Genomic DNA, 17,497 nt, shown 5'->3' with positions numbered 1-17,497 from the left:
TCCAGATAACTTATCTGGACAGGAGACTGAATTTTCTTTTACTATCCGGATAAGTTCTGGGATCATCCTAGCTCCACTCTGGCAATATCTGCATAGTGCAGAGGCAGTCTGTAAGGATATTCAGGGACAGTATGTGGAAAATGCCTCTGAATATCCCAGTCAGTAGCACTTATCTGGATAGCAGATGCTGTTAGCTGGATAATTGCTTTTAGAAACATAAGGCTTTTTTGGAGGTTCTCTTCTTTGAAAATAGCAAGTCAATTTTTTAAACTCATCTGAGCTACTCACATTTCATCTTGTGTGCCAAACTTTATGGCTTCTTTTACAAAGCCATGCTAGCGATTCCCACGTGGCAAATGAGAGGAAGTCCATAGGAAATGAATAGGCTTCCTCTCATTTGCCGCGCCACGAATCGCTAGCGCAGTTTAGCAAAAGAGGCCCTTGATGAATTTGTGCCCTCAAATATTGTGTTCAAAAGATATAGTGGAATTAGAAAAGGTACAGAGAAGGGCGACGAAAATGATAAAGGGGATGGGATGACATCCCTATGAGGAAAGGCTAAAGTGGCTAGAGATCTTCAGCTTGGAGAAAAGACGGCTGAGGGGAGATATGATAGAAGACTAAAATAATGAGTAGAGTGGAACGGGTAGACGTGAATTGCTTATTTACTCTTTCCAAAATTATTAGGACTAGGGGGCACACAATGAAGCTACAAAGTAGTAAATTTAAAACGAATCAGAGAAATTTGAAATTTATACCTGCTCAAAAACATGTATAGGTTTTAAGAAAGTGCTCATTTTGGACAGGGCTTACACTAGGGATTAAGGCAGTAGCGTAGTCAGTAGTATGGGCCCAGGGGTTGACTGAGTGGGCATATGTATTTCCTCTCTGTCCTTGCTCCCTTCCCTTCTGTGTTAAAAATTAATACCCTGGCTGGTGGGAATTAGGTTAGGCCACAGCTAGAAGCAACTTAAAATCTGTCTATTGTTGCAGGCTGAATATTATCCCTTTCAGGTTTATTTTGCCTTCTGAGTCCCATAAGAGATCAGGTGATCTTCACAGTTTTCACACTAGACAGGAATTTTATTTTTCACATTTAACGTCATGATCTGGTATAATTTTTAATGGAAACACATTTCTTCCCAGTCTCAAATGGCATTAAATCAAACCTCTTGATATATACTGAGCTATTCCGAAAGCATCTGATTTATCGACAGAATATGAACAAAGAACAAACACACCTGTCTGCTAAAGTCAAAATGCTTCTCCAAATGCTATCTGTTGCTATATTTTAGAGAAAGCAACATGCCTTGAAATGCAATACAACCACATTTCTCCAGGGAACATTTTGAACAGCTTCCTTTCTGATATATTCCCCTCACAATGGATAATAATTACAAGAACAACAGGAACAAATAGTCTTGATTTAGCATTGTGCTGTAAATATTATATTTCTATACATCAAACTTTAAGATCATGTTTCATAGTCTGATAGAGGAGCAGTTTCCTGCCCTTAAACAGCTGACACCCTCACAAAAAAAGTTTGAACAAAATATTTAGACAAAATTAGGTTTAAATTGTCTGATGTGCTCTGTTTTTCCTATTTGGTGCCAGCAGTTTGGCTGCTGGTTTCCAGAGCAACATGCATTTAGCTCCTTTGAAGTTAATGGAGCCACAATGGGTTGCTGGCAAGATGACCACAAGCCACTGGCACTGTATTCCCCATTTTGTTTTTATTCCTTACATAGCCAAGAATATTTGTAAGGCAGTTTTTGACTTTTTTTTTTAATTTTTGAAGTATTCCTCTGCTCCTGCTCTCTTTAACTATAGCCATCTGCTTCGCATGCCATTGTTGCTACAAATGTGATAGCGTCTAATACACGAGAGCTATAATTAGAGACAAAGCTTTGAAGTGAAAATTTAAAACTTTGTAATCAAAGGAGTCATAAAAAATAAAATCTACCAATTGAACTTAAGACATATAAAACAATTAATTAAATAAATATAGAACCATTAAATGGGAGCCACCATGGCCATGTTTCAGCACAATTACCTTGTCAGGAGTACTAACACTTGAAAAACTTCATCTGCAGTATATAATTCTATAACCTTAGGGGGTCTTTTACTAAGGTGCGCTTAAGTTTTTAGCGTGCGTTAAAAATAGGTGCGTTCTAAACTTTAGAGACGCCAATCAGGCTTATTTTCGAAAGGAGAAGGGCACCCATCTTCGGGAGATGGGCGCCCATCTCCTGAGGGTGTCCAAATTGGTATAATCGCAAGCCGATTTTGGGCGCTTTCAACTGCAATCCGTCGTGGAGACGAACAAAGTTCACGGGGGCGTGTCGGCACAGTAGCGAAGGCGGGACAGGGGCGGACATGGGAGTGGTTAACAGATGGTCGGCTTCAGGCCATAATGGAAAAAAAGAAGGGTGCCCGTAACGAGAATTTAGGTTGCTTTTTTGACCCTTTTTTTAGGTCCAAGTCCCAAAAAGGTGCCTGAACTGCCCAGATGACCACCGGAGGGAATCGGGGATCACCTCCCCTGACTCCCCCAGTGGTCACTAACCCCCTCCCACAAAACAAAAAAGTACTTTAAACTTTTTTCCAGCCTTTAAGCCAGCCTCAAATGTCATACCCAGCTCCATGACAGCAGTATGCAGGTCCTTGGAGCAGTTTTTAGTGGGTGCAGTGCACTTCAGGCAGATGGACCCAGCCCCCCCCCCCCCACCTGTTACATTTGTGATGATAAATGTGAGCCCTCCAAACCCCCCCAAAACCCACCGTACCCATATGTAGGTGCCCCCCTTCACCCATAAGGGCTATGGTAATGGTGTAGAGTTGTGGAAGTGGGTTTGGGGGGCATTTGGGGGGCTCAGCACCCAAGGTAAGGGAGCTATGCACCTGGGAGGTATTTTAATGTTTTTTTTTTAATTTTTAAAAGTGCCCCCTAGGGCGCCCGGTTGGTGTCCTGGCATGTCAGGGGGACCAGTGCACTATGAATCCTGGCCCCTCCCACGACCAAATGCCTTGGAGTTGTTCGTTTTTAAAATGGCCGCCTTCGGTTTCCATTATCGCTGAAAACCAATGCCGACCATCTCAAACCCTCCCATCTCTGACTTTTGGCCAGGCCCAACCGTATTATCGAAAGAAAAGATGGCCGCCCCAAGGTTGGGACCGCCTCTTCTTGTAGCCGTTCCCGGAGATGAGCGCCCATAGAGATGGGCGGCCCCTTTTGATTATGCCCCTCCATGTATTCCTATGGGCATCCCTAACATTTATCATGCACCTATTTTTAGTGCATGCTAAAAACACGAGTGTGCCTTAGTAAAAGACCCCCCCTCCCTTAATGCCTAAATGTAAGCGCCATTTACATGCAAAGATAATGAAGTACTAGCACTTACTATTTTGGCACTCAGCGATATTCTATAACTTTAGCATCCAACTCACTTAGCACATACATGCAAGGGGGCATTCATAGGGGGAGGTGCATGAGTGGGGCATGGGAGGGTCCAGCATTTACACCTGTAATTTATAGAAGTTATACACTAAAGTGCCACATTTAGGTGTGCACAATTACACCTACTATCGATAAGGGGCCAGATTCTATAAATTGTTACTTTTTTGCGTCTAGCATTCGTTTCCATATTACATATACATAGGAGTGGAGGAGTGGCCTGGTGGTGGACTCTGGTCCTGAGGAACTGAGTTTGATTCCCACTTCAGGCACAGCTCCTTGTGACTCTGGGCAAGTCACTAAACCCTCCATTGCCCCAGGTACAAATAAGTACCTGTATATGTAAGCCACTTTGAGCCTGCCATGAGTGGGAAGCACAGGGTACAAATGTAACTAAAATAAAAAATATTGTAATACTCAATCCTCACTTACCTTGTTATTACTAAATGTATACTATCCCACATCACTTGTTGTACTATTACAATAAGTTGTTAGCCACATAGAACCTGATCTATTGGGATAATGTGGGATATAAAGGAAATAAATTAAATAAATAAATAAAAGGTGCCAAAATTTAGCGCCAATTAAATTCAGTGCTCAATGCTATTCCATAAAGGGCCTTCGGGATGAGCACTGAATTCGGCATTCACTTTGGGGCACTGAATTTGGTTCTCAGCTTTGGGCACAAGGACTTATGCCAGCTGACACCTGGCGCAAATCCTGGTGCGCAAATTGGGCATGGATCCCTGCTATTCTGCAATATTGCATGCATCTTTTGTGAACGCCCCTAACCCACCCATGCCCCTCCCATGGCCACGCCCCCTTTGAGTTACATGTGATCCGACTTAAGCATCCATTGTTATAGAATAGTGCATAGCCAGATCAGCGCCCAAATCATAATTAGTGCCAATTAAGTGTTTGTTAGCTCCAACTATTAAATCATTGGAGCCTATTAATTAATTATTTTGGGTGCTGATCTTCAGTTTGGAGAAAAGACGGCTGAGGGGAGATAGGACAGAGGTCTATAAAATAACGAGTGGAGTGGAACGGGTAGATGTGAGTCGCTAGTTTACTCATTCCAAAAATACTAGGATTAGGGGGCATGCAATGAAGCTACAAAGTAGTAAATTTAAAACAAAGTTTAATATCTTTTATTGGATTTTAATGCAATACAATAGAAGCAGGAGCTCACCACAGTACAATAAGCAACATTTACAAATCATGGCAAAACTGGAGCTCACATTCAAGAAGCAACTATCCACAAGGGAAAAAAGGGAAACAAATCAGAGAAAAGTTTTCTTCACTCAACATGTAATTAAACTCTGGAATTTGTTGCCAGAGAATGTAGTAAAAGCAGTTAGCTTAGTGGGGTTTAAAAAAAGGTTTGGATGGCTTCCTAAAGGAAAAGTCCATAGACCATTATTAAAATGGATTTGGAGAAAATCCACTGCTTATTTCTAGAATAAGCAGCATAAAATGTATTTTACTTTTTTAGGATCTTGACAAGTACTTGTGGCCTGGATTGGCCACTGTTGGAAACAGGATGCTGGACTTTATGGAACCTTCAGTCTGTCCCAGTATGGCAATACTTACATACTTATGTACATATCCGCACCCAACTTTAGGCAACTTTTATAAAATCTGGGGGGATGATGTATGTGGTCACTCCTAAATTTTGGTGCATAAATGCTGATTTATGCTAGTATTCTTTATAAGAATCTGGGCACCCAGATGCTGTTATTAAATTAGCGCTTAGCATGCTACCTCCTGGCGCCTAACTTTTGGCAACCTTTATTTGATTAATTGAACATTGTGTAGTGCTTTTAAATGATTACATTCCTACAAAAGCCCTTAGGAACAAAAAAAAAGTTATTTATTTTACGATGCTTCAAAGTTATAGACCTGATATACTAAGGGGCCCTTTTACTAAGCCGCGTAAGCGTCTACGAATGCCCAACGTGCGCCAAAATGGAGTTACTGCCTAGTTACCACGTGGCTTTTGCGGTAATTTTATTTTTGGTGCGCATCCGATACGTGCAGCAGAAAAATAATTTTTATTTTCGGACACGTGTATCAGACCCACGCCAAGTGGTATTTGACGTGTGTAAGTCATTACCATATGGTTACCACGTGATACTTTACCACTAGGTCATTGGCTGGCGGTAAGGTCGCAGACCCAAAATGGACGCATGGCAATTTTGATTTTGCCACATGTCCATTTTCAGCAAAAATTTTAAAAGGCCTTTTTTATAGGCGTGCTGAAAAACGGATTGGCGTGCACCCAAAACCCATGCCTGCACTACTGCAAGTCATTTTTCAGCGCACCTTAGTAAAAGGACCCCTAACTTTTTTCCTCAAGATACAGAACAAGAGAAAATAAAGGCCTTAGTAAATCAGGTCCATCTTTGAAAAGTGAGATCATATCAGCTTCATATAGAGCCCTCACCTGTGAGAGGTAAGCACTACTGCACGTTTATCTCGCACTTCTTCTGAGATAACTTTCCAAAGGTGTCGTTTAGTTTTAGGGTCCATTCCAGAGCTTGGCTCATCCTTTCAAAATAAATAGTTTGTCATACAGTTAAAATAGCAAGGGTATCATTTTGTGCTTTTTTTTTCTCATTGGTACTAATTCACAGAAGGATCATAATTGTCAGGAGTACATTGTATGACTATATCACAGCAGAGTGAGTAAATATAGTATCCACAATAATGTAGTGGGCACTTTAAACTTGGGAGATGTATATATGATTGAGATGCAAAAGAAGTAGGGGAGTTAATAAATTTAAAAGGATAAACAGAGGCACTGTGGATGAGTAGTACTCAATAACCCAACTCTACAGCTGACTTAATACTTGATTGATTGATTGATTTATTTATTGCATTTGTATCCCACATTTTCCCACCCTTTGGTAGGTTCAATGTGGCTTACATATTACAACAGGTACGGATTACAGAATGTCAGTTAGTTGGTGTGAATCAATACCAGTGATCAGTAGTAGCGTAGATTGCATTTACAAAGCATGTGGGAGGAATAAGTAGTATTTGTGGGAGTGAGGTATCGTTTTCTAATTCCGAGGTTGTTTCAGGTATTTTTAGTGGTTAAGAAGTTATAAACCTTAGAGTTATTTTTTACCCCAAGTTGGCAAAGAAAGCCCACATCAGAGTGTTGAGTCCAAAGTCATTCGACAAACTGAAGGTGGTATGCCACTTGATGCATCTTTTGCAGACTGGTGACACAGGCTTTGGTCCTTTCAGGAGTTACCTATAGTAACCTGATGGTTTTAGTCTTTCTGAACTCGCTATCGAAGGCATTGCAATTGAAAATAAATGTAGCACACATATTATATAATTGCCTCCTCTTTTTATAGGATAACATCAATTCTTAAAGGCCTCCTTTGGCTTTCTATATCATATAGAATATAGTTCAAAACTCTAACACTTGTCTTTAAATCTAGGATACGAACTATACCTAATTATCTCAAGTCTGCGGTAGTCAAATATGAATGCAACCAACTCAGCAGATCGTCAGGAAAGGGCCAACTCAATGCCCCATGTATCAAAGATTTTCTTTTGGTTGAAACCCATAATAGGTCTTTCTCAACTGTTTCCTGTCTTTTGGAACTCCTTTTCTATTGAGAATTGATCAGAGTTGGGTTATTGAATGGTTTGGGAAAAGTTCTTAACTTTTTTTTGTTTAATGCACAAGCCTTTGATATGCTGAAACAAAGTTCCCGTGGTACTGGATTTGTTCTGTATTACTTGTTTTATAGTATTACCATGCTGTTACATTAGTCCTGTTTTGTTAACTAACTGTGTGTGCGTGTTATCTGTGTTGGGTTCTAAATCTGATGTATATTTGAAATTATTTTGTAAACTACCAAAACCAAGTATTTAGAATGGGTGGGTTATAAAATCACTACATACATACATAAATATATATATTTTTTACCAGCAGCAGAATTGACGGTCCCCCAACAAGTGCAAGAGCTGTTGACAACTTCCTCCTTGTGCCACAACTATATGCTGCAGTTAATCTGTCTTTGTACGGCATAAGTTGCAGTTTATGGAGAAGGTTTGTTACCACCTGTAGGGAGAAACAACAAAGTTAGGTTCATATTTATAATGGAGACACTCATTTGGCCACTGCTTAAGTTTTTCTTTTACTTTTGCATGATACCAGATGTTGCTGCTTAACTGTAAGATTGGTGCTAGTCGGTAGGAGCCACTTTTGTATTCATTTTAGGTCTTTACAGCATACAAGCTTAGCACAGATCATCCCGGTGTCTGTGGGCACCATTTACTGAATCTAACCCTATATGAATAGTTAGGAAGTGAATCTAGCCTTATAAGGATAGCCAGGGAAGGGGGAATTCTAAATATAGCACCAAAGGTTAGGCGCCGAAAGGATCAGCACTGAGCACCTATTCTATAATGGGTGTCTGACCTTTACAGAATACAGGCATAGCACGCAGATTGTGCCTGATTTTGGGTTCCGGACTTCTACCTGACAGAAACAGGTGTAAGTCCAGTGCCCAATGCTAGTCGCCGATTAGCACTATTCTATAACTTGGTGCCTGACTTTAGAAAATGCCCATGACCCACCCTTTGGAGCCGACTCTGTGGGTGCTGTGGGTGCCTGAGCACCCCCAATATTGAAAAACTTCCTTGTATGTGTCCAGGGAGGGGTTATTTCCATTGGGCTTAGCACCCTCAATAATTTTGAAAAGTTGGCTCCTATGCACCCATCTATGTCCCTCCCATGGCCATGTCCCCTTTTGGTTTGTTTGTGGGAAAGGTTAGGCACCAAGTTATAGAATAGTAAGCAGGGGAGAACCATACACAACTTTAATCAAGCACCAATTAAGTGGCCAATTAGTGCCCATTACCTCATTAGATTGTGCGCGGATCTCAGACCCTTGATCAAATTCTGATGCCCAACTTTTGGCAACCTATATAGAAACTGGGGGGGGGGGGGGGGAGTGTGGAGGGTTATTTTATAAAGTTGCACCTAGTTAATGTGTGTTCTCATGTGCCTATTTTATCAAGTCAAGTACATGCCTACTTCACAATAAAATACTTGCATAGGTGAGAAAGAATGTGCATACCTGTAGGTGCTAGCAGGTTCTTTATACATATATGCACCAGCAAATGGTTTTAGCGCGCCTTAATGTGGGACTTTCCTATGCACTCAGCCAGGCCTTGACACATTTTTATTAAAACTAGGAGTCAGCCCAAAAACTTAGGTGCCAGCAGTCGAGACTTCTCTTAGTTCTCCTTCTCCACCCCTCCAATACTGTCCACAGTTATGTGTTTTTTTTTTTTTGGGGGGGGGGGGGGGCAAAGAGAAGAGGAAGGGTGAGAATTCCCTCCCAGATCAGCAATAGCTCTTTTAGAAACTGATTTACTAAGGCTCTTTTCTTATTCTGAGTCTGTGAGCAAAGAAACTTCAGTAAATCAGTCCCAGAAGTCAGCAGTTTCCTTTCCCAGAGCATGTCATCAGCTGTGTGACAGCATCACCTTGATAGGTAAAGCAAAGAGGCACAATCCCCCAGCAGCATTTATATGCTTTCCCTATACGTTAGTAAAGCCAAACAAGTTCTGCATCCATAGAACCCCCTAGCCCTCCTCCAACAATAGGTGCAGAGCTTGAAAATTTCTCCATAAAACTCACCATATAGAAAATATTTCTGATTTAATGTAATTTTGGTAACATCAACAAAAACTCTCTCATTCCTAGGCATATTGTAAAGTAATACAATTGTACAAAAAAAAGTCACTCAGGACCTAGATCAAATCTACCATGCCAGCACTAACTTCCAAAACAAAGACCCTAACTACAAAAAGACAATTCCTTAAATGGGTGGTTCTCAACCTTTTTTTATTTTAGGGCACACTTTCAATCTCATCTGATCCTAGTGACACACCAAACCAAATTTCACAAAGTTGTCATATTTGCTAGTCATTGGCCACTGAAAAAAAAAAGGAAAAAACCTTCCTTTCCTCTCATTTGCAGAGCTGCTTGCTGCTATAATTTCCTACATTTATGTCCTCCTGCTGACTTTATAACTATTCTTTTGTCTTGCATGTTTTTTTTATTTTTATTTTTGCTGAAATTGACACTTCAATAAGGATGCTTATTTCAAGAACTGTTTGAAACTCCTTCCTACTGTAGAGTTGACTGAGGTTTACTTTAATTACTTTGGCTCCCATTATACCCGGTGCCTAGTAGAGTGTGCTTTTAAGGGAGGGACTGCTTCCTAGAGAGTTGGAAATTCCTGAGAAGCACTACAAGCCTGAAAGCTAAGCTTTTCTGAATTTATGTATTTTCAGATTTTTATGTTTGGTTTGATTCATACATTCTATATTGCTCTCTTACCTGTGTGTCTCTCTCTAATTTCTTCCTAGAATATTGCTGACTTTACCTCCATCTACCTATACAGGAAAAAAAGGGGAAAAAAACCCTATTCTTAGGGGGGCATGGTTAAGATGGCGGATTGACCTCGTTGACTGCCAGAGCATGTTTGTTTCTCTCCAAAAATTCCTGTTACTTTTTCTACTTTGGTAGAAATGTCTCATTCTAAAAGGAAAGGCGTTGTAAAAAGCCTTACGCCGGCGACTTTAAATACAACGTTAATACAAACAACGCTAACACGGCATGTTACGAGTACACCTCGTTTACCCAGCTTGAGTATTCCCGCAGCGGGCGGAATTGAAGGAGGTTTCAGCCTGCAGGGAGAGGAAACAACTTTGTCCTCACCGGAATTGTACCTACCGCCATGTCCTGCTGCAGCTCAGGAGAGCGTGGAGATTCAACAGCCTTCGGATCCCGTGGCAGAAGTTTCCCCGTTCGGTGGCGCCTCCTTAGAAACAGCAGAAGTTGACAACAAGAGTGGAAATAATTCCCCCATGGCGCCGACATTGGAGTCTATTTGGGCAGCGTTACAGACTTTGACGTCAACTGTCTCTCAAGCTGCCAGAGAAACTTCCTTAATCGTGAGTAAACTGGACACATTAACTACTTCTTTAGAAACACTGAAACAGGATGCAATTCAAGAGAAATCGAAGGTTCAACAAGAGATATCAGGCTTAAAAACGAAGACAGAACTATTAATCAAAGATAAAATATCAATCCACCAAAAATTAGAGGACTTTGAAAATTATAATAGACGCTTGAACCTCCGGATTTTGAACTTTCCACGCTCGACGGAAATAAATGCATCAGATATGTTCAAGAAGTATTTGGTTGAAAACCTATCCATCTCATTGACACTAATTACTCTGATTAATAAAATCTATTATTTACCGATTCCTAAAGGGAAAGGAGATAGAAATGAAGGTTTACAAGATCTTTCAGCGTTTCTAGAACAATCTAATGATGGGTTTTTTTGAAAGGCTTACTTTGTTGGTTTCACTAGTGTTTGAACAGGACTTGATTATAATAAAAAGACTGTACTTTAGAAATTATGCTAAACCATTTTATGGTGAAAAAATTTGAATCTTCTCTGATGTTATACAGGTTACTCAGGAAAGGAGACAAGCTTTTCTGGCAATGAGGGAAGAAGTTAAAGCTTTAGGAGCCAGCTTTTTGCTGGCATTTCCCTGTAAATGTCAAATACGATATCTTGATAATAAGTACCTTTTTTTGGAACCGGAACACTTAAGATCTTTCATAGATGTTAAAACTTTGAACAAATAGCTCAAATGTGTATTTAAGATCATGTAGCTCATATTAACAAAACGAAGTACACCAGACCATATTCCTATTTTATATTCTTGCTTTTGGTTATCTCCTTTGGTTCTTTAGCCCCCTATGAATCTAATTTGTGGTCTAAGAAAGAATGTGCTATTTCTTTTTGATTTTCAGATATGAATGCTTGATATTTTTTCTTTTCTGATTTTCTTAAACAAGATATAATGTTTGTGTTTGAAGTTATAAATTTACAAAAAAAAAAAAACAACAACCCTATTCTTTTCTTCTCACTTGCAAAGCTGCTTGCTGCTATAATTTTCTATATTTCTGTCCTCCTGCTGACTTTTTAGTCCCTCCTTTCCCACCCCTCTTCCACCCACCCCTAGACTAGCTATCCCTGTATAGGAAAACCAGAAGGACAATTATCTTCAATAAACCCTCTATTGGACAATCCTGCTCATTGATATCTCTTAACATAGAGTACCTTCTCACACTTATTAATGACTTTCATTCAATGCAATATTTGTTATGCCTTGATCCTAAGGCAAATCATTTGGAACTTTAGGCTTGCCCCATGTGTCTCCAAATATCATCTATAAAAGATGAAATCAACAAACTAAAGAAGGAATTGGCATCCATTAAGGAAGCTTCCAAGACAACCCAATTCCCAGCCAAAATTACTCCTATCACTGTCACAGAGAAAAAAGCATCAGAGGACTAGATGGGTCACAATAGGCTTGGGTAGATTATGACCTGTGTCACAGGCATTCACCTTCCTAACCTTTGCCCCTATATAATTCCTTTGCTACACTGGAGTATTGTGATGATCAGAAAAGAAGTACTGGGGGATTGAGTTCAATGTAAAACGTTTGTAATTTACGTATTTTTCCCCCTTCGTGAGTGGAGCGTTTTTCCTTTTCCTTTCTTTTTCTGTGAACCTTTTCTGTTTCTGAACAAGTAATGTTTACTTGTACAATTTTGAAATTCTTAATAATAAAAAGAAAAACTCAAAGTACTGGATTTCAGACATGCTGATTTTGGTAAAATGGGGGAATACCTGAAGAAGGAACAGATGGCATAGGTAGGCGTCAGTGGTGTAGCTATGTGGGACCATGGGGGCCTGGCCCCCCCAAAAAGTTCCTATGGGCCCCTGGTTTTGCTGGCAGGGGTCCCCAACCCCCGCCAGCTGAAGCTCTGTCCAGCGCCAGTCTCTGGCGCCGCCGTGTTGCCTGCCCTGCCCTGCTCTGTCTTCCCTTCACATCCGACACGCTCCTTTTAGTGAAACTGAGCATTCTCAATTTTACTAAAAGGACTGTGCAGGATGTGAGGGGAAGACAGGGCAGGTAATGCAGCGGCGCTGGAGACCAGCGCTGGGCAAGGCTTCAGCTGGCAGGGGTTGGGGCCCCTCGCCAGCCAAGGTATTTGCTGTGGGCAAGTAAAAGCAATGGATTCCAAGTTACGTGTAATGAAAAAGGCATTAGGTGGTTGAAACTTCAGAGGAAGGTGATGAAAGAGAAAAGTTTCTGTATATGCTCAGCTACTTTTTGGAAATCATGCTGGGAAGTGTCACACTAGGAATATTTGAGACGAATAAGATACAAAGCCTGTTTGAGAGCTATTGAAATGCTTACCTTGGTGGAACTAAATTGGTAGAATAGTACTCACTCAGTGCTTGGTTTACTGAGCTTTTTTTCTCCCAGTAGTAACAGAATAAGAAAAAAAGACTTTAGTAAATCGGACTCTCGATCTCTTTGCAATGCTTGCTTTGTATATATCCTTATCATAAAAAGTGCTCCACAGTATGATATAAGGCAGTAAACTGGAAATGGTAAACCAGTTTCACTAAATGTTCACTTCCACTGAAATGTGCATGCTGGTTTACTCAGAGTTCCTACCAAATGTCCTTACAAATGTCCTTTGCTATTAGCTAAGGTCTGCATTTGCCTTCTGCTTAACTGCAGTGGCAGCTTTACCAATAGGCAGAGCAGGAAAATGCCTTATGAGTAGCCATTGCAATGAACATCCTCTGCTATATGAGTGACTACTTTAATATCTTCAGCTGTAGTGCTCTCCAGTCTTGTGCAGAGGAGAGAAAAGGGTGGAGAGGTAGGTAGCTTTCAACATACCTAAGGGCAGTTGGCGGTATAAATTCACTGCTGCTTAACCTTCCAACTTTCCTCAGTTACTGTATATTTGGATATTTGGATGTACTGTATCAAGAGGCGTAGCTTAGTGGTTAGAGCTGTAGGCTTCTCATCCAGGGGAACCAGGTTCGAATCCCACTGCTGCTCCTTGTAGTCTTGCACAAGTCACATAACCCTCCATTGCCTCTAGAGGCTGACTGAATTTCAGATTTAGCGCTGAAATTGACCTGAAATCCAGATTTGGGTTTTGGCCCAAAATGCTTGTGCATTTTTTGGTGAAAGCAAAATGCTTCCAACCCCCCCCCCCCCCCCCATGATCACTCTATGCCTCTGCCGCCACCGCCCCCACCCATCCTGTAATGGGGCAGGTCCTGCCCAACTGGCCAACCAGCCACCCCCTGCCTCTCTCTGCCTTCCCACCACCCAAAGGCCCTCCAATGGCCTGGTGGTCTAGTGGTGTCTTCTGGGCAAGAGCAATCCCCAGTTGCTCTTGCCCCCACAGGTTCCTGAGCTAAAATGGCTGCTTGGACCTCCTGTGGCAATCTTGCAAGGCTGCCTCAAGAATTCCTGGCAGTCATTTTGGTTGAGAAACTTGCAGGGGACAAGAGCAACTAGACCACTAGAATATTTAAAGCAAAGCTAAGCCCTTAGAGGACCTTCAGGTGGTGGGATGATGGAAGGGTTGGGGTTGGAGGGGTTGGGTGGCGTGGCTGGCCCTCTTGGGGTGAGAGGTTGAAGTAGTGGCTGGCCAGGTAAGACCCACGAGGCACTGTTTTCCATTTTGGTTCCAGTTCCAGCAAAACTGAGCAGCAGATTTGGTTTCAGCTGGCCTCTAATTGCCTTGGGTACAAAAGTAGATTGTGAGTACTCTAGAGACAGGAAACTACCTGAAGTAACTCACTTTGAACTATTATTGAAAAAGTTGTAAGCTAAATCCAAATTAATACTTCGAACAACTTAGTTTATGGTATTACTCACGTTTTTAATCTGTGCTTCTGGAATACCATGCAACCTAGCATAGAAATATAGGTGCTCTTTCCCTGTTAGCAGTTCATCCAAAGCATCTTCCTGGGGGCAGTAGCCAAAGGCTGACCAATCTGTGGCACAATCAAGAACATCTAGTAGGTTTCTGGAATAATAAAGAACAGCCCCAAACCCCAGAGAATATAACTAATTAATTTGTACAGCACTATAAATTAATACAACACTGTAGATTTAACCACAGATTCAAACATCAACATTTGAAAAAGAGGGAAGTAGAGACATCTATCATGCTAATGAAATAAAAAAAACACAAATGATGATCACACATGCACATATGGTTCTCAAGGTTTCCTGCAACTGAATTTCAGAGCACTTCACGGGCCATTCAGATGGCTGGATAATAAAGTGAATAGATGTAGACAGCTGTAGAATTCAATTATACTGAAACTCTGAAATCTTCAAAATGTTTCCTTTTTGGACCAGTTGTTTTCTCCTGCTCCTTCAGTCTTTCAGCTTAATCAGAACGTGCCTCTAGTGGCCCATGGTAATAAGCTTTCATTTGCAACTAACCAAGGGCTAGTCCTGGGCTGCAGCTCTCCACATAGCCTGGATTGCATGCACCTTAAGTGAAGCCAGCTGGTGAGCGATGACTGAACCTCACCCCCTTGAAGGCTGCCTCTGTATCATCTCCAAGTCCAGCTGACCTTGGGAATAGAAGACTTGACCTGGAATAGAATCCAGATTCTGCCATTGATTCAGTAGGAGCTTGTGTTTTTTTTGTTTGTTTTTGTTTAGATTTTTCAGTTAATGAATTTATCACGCTCCTTGCTACCTTGCACTACTGTTGCATTGGGTGAGCTGACTATGCCTAAATTCAGGCCCACCTGTATTTTCCACTTGGGTAGTTTTCCTTTAAAAATTAGGTACAAGATAACATGGGTTCAAATTGCATATGTACACTTGCAAGACTGTGGGCGATTCAAAATTTCCTCTACACTGTATACACAGCCAACTTGCACTATAAATGGGAAAAGAAGGGGAAAAAAGGTGTTTGTGTACCCAGTTTGGTCCTTAATTCGTATGCTTCCGCTGGAAGGTACAATGTCTCCAGTAAGCATCTTAAAAGTGGTTGTCTTTCCAGCTCCATTCACACCCAGCAGGCCAAAACACTGTTTTAAAAAGAAAATAAGAGATGACCCTTATTTGATTGATATTACTAAATTCAATTAAATATAATGTGTTCATTAGATACAGAATGCCTTTCCATTATAAGGTAAAACACAATGTTCTAAAAACCAATCTAAGCAAAGTAAGCCAACATTGCAGACAAGTGATCAACTGTGAGGTTTGAAGTTCACCTCTATAACTCAATGTATGACCTTGAGAAATCTGCCTAATGTTTTAAGTTCACCAACTAAATGGCCCTTTTACTAAGCTGTGTTAGGTCTCAACTGAAAACATGACAAAGATTTATTTTTTTCCTTTAGTTGAGATGCTGGGCATGTCCATATTGGACTTTTGAAGGTACATGACCCCTGACACAGGCATTGTAAGCCAAAACACGGCCCGTGTCAGGTCATTGATGTTCGATTGTGTCATTGATGTACAAGATTGATCTACATTGTGGAATAAAAGGACTTGTCTCATTTTTAAAGGTACTCTTTGTACTTATGGCTGAGCTGAGGCCACTTTTTTTGCTGCACTGTAGTAAAAGGATCCCTAAGATGGCAAAATTCATTACAGCAAGAGTTCTACAATTTTTGTATAGAGTGTTATGTCCATTGAATGTTCTAAAACTACCTTGTGTCAGTGAAACATTCCACTTGAACATTGTTTTTCAAACCATTTTTATTCAATAAAAACTCAGGCCCAGCTATTCCCCTGAACCCTCCCGAGTGGTCATTTCTGTAAGCAATTTTGCAAAATGCATCTCACATGCATTGCATATGATAATTTCATGCTGATTATAGCATCACCAGTGACATCACACATGGCAGTCTTGGATCTGAAAATGTTTCAAGCTATGTAAATGATTGAATATCATGTTTTTTTCATGTTTAAAAAAATGCTGTATACAGGAGCAGGTTGGAGGATATTCGATTCTGTACTGCAAAGATTTCTCTCCTCTGAATTTTGGTTAATAAGAGGCCGGTTAACTATCCATGTTTTGAATTATCTTTTGTTGTATGGTGCATTGCCCATGGATTCACTAAGTTGTAAGGATGCACCTTAAAGATTTTAACAAATTACAACTATGACTTTTCATTGATAAAGAGTGAGGATAACTACTTATTATATGTATTATTAAATTTTGTACCATATGCAAATGGGGTAATTCAATAAAGTGGGTGCTAACATTTTGCACCAGATTCTATATAAGGTGTCTAAAAAATCCATGCGGTAAACATTACCGCCTAAGTATATTCTATAAGTGACATCTAGATTTAGGAGCATTATATAGAACACGCTTAGGTGATATCCCAGCACCTAAAACTATGCCCCTGCAGTTATACCAACAAAAATGTGGTGCACTGGGCCATATTCTATAACTACGTGCGTAAACTTTGGAATGCCCATGAAATGCCCATTTCCCTGCCCATAGCCACGCCCCTTTTGAACTGCACATATTTGAATTTAGGTGCAGTTCATTACAGAATATGCTTAGTGAGTTGTTCATGTAAATTCTAATTATTACCAATTAGTGCTCACTATTGCTTCTTCTGTGCTGTTATCAATGCTGATTAGCTTGTTAAGCCAATTAAGTTACGTGCGTTGTTATAGAATAAGCCTGGATTTCAGTGCAGATCTCTAGGTGCGCTTTATAGAATCTGGCAGTTTATTCTCCAATTATGCACATATATGTTTAGAATAGCACATACATGTTGTAAATGCCAAAAATTTGCCTAAGTGAACATCTTACATAGCACATATTTTACAGGCATACATATAGGTGGAATCTGGGCAGAGCATGGGCGAGACTCTCATGTCTTTGATTTCTACAATTTATTTTTTTTTAATCAATAAATACAAATGCAAAAAGACAATACTAGTAAACAGAAGAACAGTAACATAATAGTAATGAGAATAGCAACATGGAGGGGCATTTTCGAAAGGGACGTCAACGTTTCGATTTGGACGTCCTTGCAAAATGTCCTGATCCAGGGGCGGGGAAACCTGTATTTTCAAAACAAGATGGATGTCCATCTTTTGTTTCGAAAATACCAC

General features: G+C 40.5%; 1 protein-coding gene across 1 annotated transcript in view; it reads right to left on the bottom strand.

Annotated features, from left to right (window-relative positions):
• ABCA12 (ATP binding cassette subfamily A member 12) overlaps nucleotides 1-17,497 on the bottom strand; it is a 542,556-nt gene that overhangs the window by 31,565 nt on the left and 493,494 nt on the right. The window contains 4 exon segments of the mRNA XM_030210844.1: nucleotides 5,901-6,004; nucleotides 7,404-7,538; nucleotides 14,267-14,417; nucleotides 15,332-15,441. Of these exon segments, the coding sequence (XP_030066704.1) occupies nucleotides 5,901-6,004; nucleotides 7,404-7,538; nucleotides 14,267-14,417; nucleotides 15,332-15,441 (500 nt within the window).

Source organism: Microcaecilia unicolor, chromosome 7, assembly GCF_901765095.1.
Source record: "Microcaecilia unicolor chromosome 7, aMicUni1.1, whole genome shotgun sequence".
In the NCBI taxonomy this organism is placed as follows: domain Eukaryota; kingdom Metazoa; phylum Chordata; class Amphibia; order Gymnophiona; family Siphonopidae; genus Microcaecilia; species Microcaecilia unicolor.
Note: the sequence above shows the minus strand (reverse complement) of the source record. Positions and strands in the feature narration are given on the sequence as shown.